Here is a 6,489-nt window from a genome sequence, read left to right as displayed (position 1 = left end):
CTATGATTGAAATTGTTAACCTCCACAAATAACAATAATGCAAATTTAAATTTAATAAAAATAGATCAAGTTTTTTTCAATAAAGTATACCATTTCCAAAATTATGACGAACTGTACCGATGGAATCACGATTTAAAATTACGGGAGGAGTGAAAATCAGGCCCGTCTAAAACCTAGCGCTCTATGTGCATTGGCACTGGGCCTCAAAATTTTAGGGCCCAAATCTTGAGATTACCCATACAATTCAAAAAAAAACAAAAAAATTAAAATCAATAAAATCAGCAAAGAGCAACGCTCTATACGTATGACTATTCTAATCCTCTTCATCAATCTCCTTCCCCAAATCTAGAGTAATTAATTTGCTTTCCAAAATAATTAAATTTGCTCTTCATTTTTCCCATAAACGTATCAAACCTTTCATTTGTAATTTTAAGTTTGATTATTCCAAATCAATTACTCATAAATCATTCTAGATTTACAATTAGAGAGATCGAAATACGTAATATTTCTTCTTAATTTCAATGAATTGGTCATCAATTTCTTGTCGATTTCTTGTGAATCTTGTTTTTTTTTTCTTTCATATTACTGACTTATTGTTTATTTGCTTTATCAATTTTCAATATTTGTTCTAAAATTTAATGCATTTGCAGCTGACTTATTGTTTATTTGCTTTATCAATTTTCAATATTTGTTCTAAAATTTAATGCATTTGCAGCTATTAGAGGAAAGAGAAAGAGTTGGACGTGAGAGGACTTTGTTTCATTGGTTTTTGTTAGAATAATATCCATAGAAAGTTTGATAGAAGATGATAATTATGAAAGTTTGATACAGGAAACAAAATTGGTGGAGAAAGTCTATTATAAAAGTTTGATAGAAGAATTCGCTTAAAAATAAATTACGTGAAATAATCGTTTTTTAAATAATTTACATTAATATTTTAGGTAAACTTGTATGATTTTGTAAATGGGTTTTTAACGTGTGCCCTTAGGGCACACATTAAGAAACTAAATAGAGAATCAAAGGAATATTTCACTAAATATGGAATAAATGAGTTGAATCTTATATTTCTCATGATATATTCCTTTAATTATTTCTATATTTAGACTTTTTAATGTGTCTTTTCAAGTACACGTTAGAAAAACCGTTTGTAAATTTGAGGCCTCTTGTATTTTTTTTGCACCAGGCCTCCACTTTTCTTGAGACGGCCCTGGTGAAAATTCCTAACGACTGCAAATTAGTAATACCATGATCTAGTTGAAAAAAAAAAAAACAATAGTTTTAACCAAAAGTCTAAATTAATTTTATCTTGTATAGACGAGCCATCCTCCCATCCGATTTTTTTTTTTTTTTTTTTAAGGCAGTTATAAGGATGGGTGTATGATAATAGGAATAAATCAAGTCATGACTCATGAGTACCATCACTATCACAGTACCAGTGTACCACCCGTCATGATTTTATCGACTCGGTTAGCCGATATATGCACAGATCCAGATCCACTCATCCACCAAAGATGTAACTAAGAAATTTCGTTACGCCTACCACGTTGCTTTGAGCTTTGACCTTCTGTATTTTAATCAAAACTCGTAACACGGCCAAAACTTTCCCATACTCTATAAAAGGTGATCATTTGTCCCCTAGATCAATAATGCAACCAACACAAAATAAATAAAACACAAATTAGTGACAAAATTCAAATTTTGGTCGTAAAATTAAAATTATATTTTCTAAAATTACAACCAAAATTTTATTATGGGATCCATAACCGTATCTCCACAAAATCAAAAACCCCATGCAGTATGCGTACCATATCCAGCACAAGGTCACATAACTCCCATGCTTAAACTTGCAAAAATCCTACACTCTAAGGGCTTTCACATAACCTTCGTCAATAACGAGTACAACCGCAACCGCTTCCTACGTTCCTTCGGTCCAAACGCCCTAGACGGTCTCCCGTCATTTCAGTTTGAGGCAATCCCAGACGGATTGCCTCAAACTGAGACCGACTCCACACAGGATATCCCGTCCTTGTGTATTTCGACTGAGAAACACTCGCTCGGACCGTTTAAGGAGTTGGTGACTAGGCTTAATGAGGACCCAAGTGTGCCTAATGTTAGTTGTATTGTTTCGGATGCGGCTATGTTTTTTACGCTTGACGCGGCGGAGGAGTTTGGTGTGCCGGAGGTGTTGCTGTGGACTGCTAGTGTCTGTGGTTTGTTGGGGTATGCTCAATATGAGAAGCTTGTTGATAAGAACATTATCCCCTTTAAAGGTACGTTTTTAAAATTACGTATTCATTTCATTTTCATGCGTTTGTTCAAAATCTCTCTCATGTAATTTGCTTTCAGAACGACTTGAACTTGAACTTGAACTTGAAATCAACAATTTTTTTAATTCCGCTCTTGTTTTATCATTTTTCCTTTTAGTCTTATACAATCTTTTTTTTTTTTTTTTTTTTTTTTGTTGTGTGTGCGCAATACAGTATTACGTATGGTAATATGATTGAAGCCGACTTAATAGTCACATGAAATGATAACTTTTCGAATATCCTTAGTTAAAGGGCAATTTTTTGCTTATAAACGGATTTGAAATGAGTAATATGATAAGCATATATACCAGAGATCTTAACAAAACTCGTAATCATTTATTTATCTTTATATTATTTTAAAAAAATTTAATTAAAAGTTAATAAATGATTAAAATAAAGGAATTTATATCTTTTGCCGCTTTTGTCAACATCGTTGTCGATTTGTCATTGATCTATTAATCTTTCTAGCAATGACATCATACATGCACGTTCACTTAATGACAAAACCCCTCTGGGAACACAAACGTGCGATTTCTGAAGTAATCGTTTAATTCGGCAGGGAAACCTATCTAGTAATAAAAGGTAGCACCGACTACGCCAAACTTCTCAAAAATAGTTAAGATTATTAATTATCAATTTTTGCTACCCAATAATTCTATATATGAGACCTTAAGATAACTACAAGGCAACATTGAAAAAATCGCTTCTCAAAAATTTAAGTTCTAGGATCGACCCGATTCATCAGTAATATATAATAGTCTACTTTTGGATCAACATGACATTAATCACTAGTTTCAGCGGAGTAAGTTTGGACTCATCTGCTAGGATAGGATAAATTTGAGATGTCTTGATTATTTGTTTATCTTTAAAATAAAATAAAAATTAAATATAAATAAATGATTATTTATGTAACAATATTTGAACAATAATTGTGTCAATAAATGCAGATGAGAATTTCTTGACAAACGGTGATCTAGACATGGTCGTAGACTGGATTCCAGGCATGGAAAATGTTCGACTTCGCGACTTGCCGAGTTTCCTGAGAACAACAAATCCTGATGAACTCATGCTTAAGTACATCCAAAGACTAATCCACCACTCGAAACGTGCATCCGCTATTCTTTTCAACTCGTATGACACCTTAGAACACGGCGCCCTAGAGTCTCTCTCGGTCGATTTGCCCCCATTGTATGCCTTAGGCCCTTTGGAGTTTCTCATAGACCCAATTGAAGCTAACAATAAGGAAATAAAGTCCTTAACTTCAACTCTATGGAAGGAGGACCCACATTGCATAGAATGGCTCGATTCTTACGACCCTAATTCTGTTGTTTACGTGAATTTTGGGAGTATTACAGTCATGACAAATGATCAGTTGGTGGAATTTGCATGGGGGCTCGCAAATAGCCACCAACCTTTCTTGTGGATCACACGACCGGATCTAATTTCAGGAGATTCAGCCGTGCTTCCACCAGAGTTTTTAGAGGAGGTGAAAGGGAGGAGTCTAATAGCTACTTGGTGTAACCAAGAAAAAGTCTTGGGTCACAGTGCTATAGGTGGGTTTTTGACACACTGTGGCTGGAACTCGATTTTAGAAAGTATAAGTCAAGGTGTGCCTATGATATGTTGGCCTTTTTTCGCGGAACAACAAACTAATTGTTGGTATTGTTGTACCAAGTGGGGTATTGGGATGGAAATTGACTCGAACGTGAAGAGGAACGTGGTTGAAAAGCAAGTTCGAGAGTTGATGGAAGGCGAAAAAGGAAAGGAGATGAAAAAAAGGGTAATGGAATGGAAAATTTTAGCAAAAGAGGCATGTGCTTCAACTTATGGTACTTCCTATGTTAATATTGACAATGTTATCAAAGTTCTTCAATCACCAAAATAAACATCATCAATCAAGTTTCCTTCCCCGTTCTATTGAACCACCACTTACCGACGTAATGTCTTTTTTTCCCCTTGTGTGGTATTGCAACAGTGCACTTATATATATGTACGTATCTATGTAATATTTGTGCGTGAATATACAATTTTTTGATTGCGTCCATCCTAATGTAAAGAAGAACTCACTACGTATCAGTTATTTATTTATTTATTTTATTTGTAACGAAACATATACGGAGTAAATAATTGAGATTTATCAAGTTAATATAACCATTAATTCAGTGCGTATAAGAAAAGGTTTAGATCGTCATATATATTGAAAAAAAAAAAAATGTAGTCCATATTCGTTCAAGCCTTCAAGGCAGAACAGTGTAAAATAATACGATGTACATGTAGTCATGTACATCTTGCAACAAAGTTCCTACACAGCCGTCAGGTTGCCATACCATACATAAAAGCACCTGGTACATTGATTCCATTAGTTTTTTCTCATCATTTATTTTTTTAATTTTACACAAACGTGTACTAGTTTATAAGGCATCATTTATTTTTTTAATTTTACACAAACGTTTATTTTAAGCATATGATTATATGAATAGCAAAGGGCAAACAATAAATAAAAGATTACATTTATTATCAAAATATCTTTTGTAAAATATTTAGATGTTAAAAAAAATACGGTAAAAATTTCCATTCACCTGATGAGTGCAATCTCTCTTACTATTAAGAGAATAAAAACTCTCATAGTTTTCGTTCCCTCCAAAAGACATCTACCTAAATAAGGAAATTAGTAAAATTATTCATTAAGTTTTTATCTTACAATGAATATATTCTTATAATTAAACTCTAATCTTTTAATTAAATTTGTAATTATGGTTTTTTTTAAAATAAAATAAAATTGGTATTAAATTATAAATTATAAGTTGCTAAATTTTTCAGTAATACAATAATAACTTGACAATACTTACAATTAGCTTTGTAACAACTTAACTTATTTTTCTTTGATTAGTTTTCCATCTTCAATTTTTTGTTTCATACATCAACCCATAATAAAGTGAAATATTAAATATTAATAAGGTGAAAATTTAAAAAGTATATAAATAATAAATTTTTTTTAAAAAAATATACACACTATAAACTGCACATATATTACATGAGATCTTTACTAATAAAACAAATAAAAAGATAAAAAAAAAAAAAAATAGAGGAAGCAATCATTACTCAAATAGAAATTGATACTCTACCCAACATTCACCAACCTAACATTCACCAACCCAGCAACCCAGTTGAAAAATCCACTAAACTTTCATTAGTTTTAGGCTCCGTTTGGTAAGATATTTCAGGTACCTGATTTGGTCAAAGTAGTTTATTTGACCAAAATTTCAGGTACCTTATTTTTTTGAAAGCGTTTGGCAAGTAGCTAATTTAACCAAATAAGTTACCTGAAATGAAATGCTACCTAGAGTAGCATTTGAGATTTCAGGTACCTAATTTGTTTTGATTTTCCGTTTTTACCCCTTAAATTTATACTATTAAATGATTATCATATCCTTTTACGTCATATCATCAAAATCAGTTACCTTTTCAGTTAGTTTGTCAAACACTATTTTTATATAATCAGCTACCTTATCAGTTCCTAATTTCCAGCTACCTTATCAGTTACCTTTTCAGGTTTCAGCTACCTTTTCAGTTAGTTTTATCAAACAAAGCCTTATAATGAAATCAGCATCCTCTCACTTACTAAAGCAACAATTTTTATATAAAATCATTTTAAATAAATATTATTGTAAAACTAAGTGATTCCTTACCTAAAACTCCTACTAAAAAATAATTTTCATCAATCATCACTTTCACTAATAAAGGCATTTATTATGTTTCCGCTTCTCTTTATCAAAAAAAAAAAAAAAACTAATAAGGGCATTATAAATTTTTGTTATATGATTTTTTTTGCAGCGTGATATTGTAAAACAGTTTTATAAAAGATACGTGGGCTTTCTTCCCTTATTGTCTGGCGGCTTCATTTCATTTCAAGTGTTAATTATTATTTTTAGGAAAGTATATGATTGGATGAATTTTTAAAAGATCTTTTGTAGGGATTGGTACTCCATGATTTACTATACTCACGTGTTAAAAAGTTGTATTCTATAAAGGAAACTACCACAAAACCATCAACACATTGCCATGCTATAAAAGCTGGTCATTTGCAAAATGCAAAACCACATATACCAACTAATTAACATCACATTTGCAAGCCCCTAATCAGTAAAAAAAAAAAAAAAAAAAAACCGTAAAAAACCCCGTA

The 6,489-nt window shown here is 31.8% G+C and overlaps 1 protein-coding gene across 1 annotated transcript; it reads left to right on the top strand.

Moving 5' to 3' along the window:
- Positions 1-1,525: 1,525 nt before the first annotated feature.
- Positions 1,526-4,348, top strand: LOC141585887 (7-deoxyloganetin glucosyltransferase-like). The gene is made up of 2 exons (XM_074406957.1): positions 1,526-2,270; positions 3,254-4,348. Exons 1-2 carry the CDS (start codon positions 1,751-1,753, stop codon positions 4,189-4,191), a joined length of 1,458 nt encoding a protein of 485 aa, XP_074263058.1. The 5' UTR covers positions 1,526-1,750; the 3' UTR covers positions 4,192-4,348.
- The last annotated feature ends 2,141 nt before the right edge of the window (positions 4,349-6,489 follow it).

This window comes from Silene latifolia, chromosome 6 (genome assembly GCF_048544455.1).
Source record: "Silene latifolia isolate original U9 population chromosome 6, ASM4854445v1, whole genome shotgun sequence".
Lineage (NCBI taxonomy): Eukaryota > Viridiplantae > Streptophyta > Magnoliopsida > Caryophyllales > Caryophyllaceae > Silene > Silene latifolia.
Note: the sequence above shows the minus strand (reverse complement) of the source record. Positions and strands in the feature narration are given on the sequence as shown.

Coding starts and splice junctions, on each gene's coding strand:
- LOC141585887 (XM_074406957.1), top strand. CDS start 1,751: ATGGGATCCATAACCGTATCTCCACAAAATCAAAAACCCCATGCAGTA. Junction 2,271..3,253: donor GAACATTATCCCCTTTAAAG/GTACGTTTTTAA, acceptor CAATAAATGCAG/ATGAGAATTTCTTGACAAAC.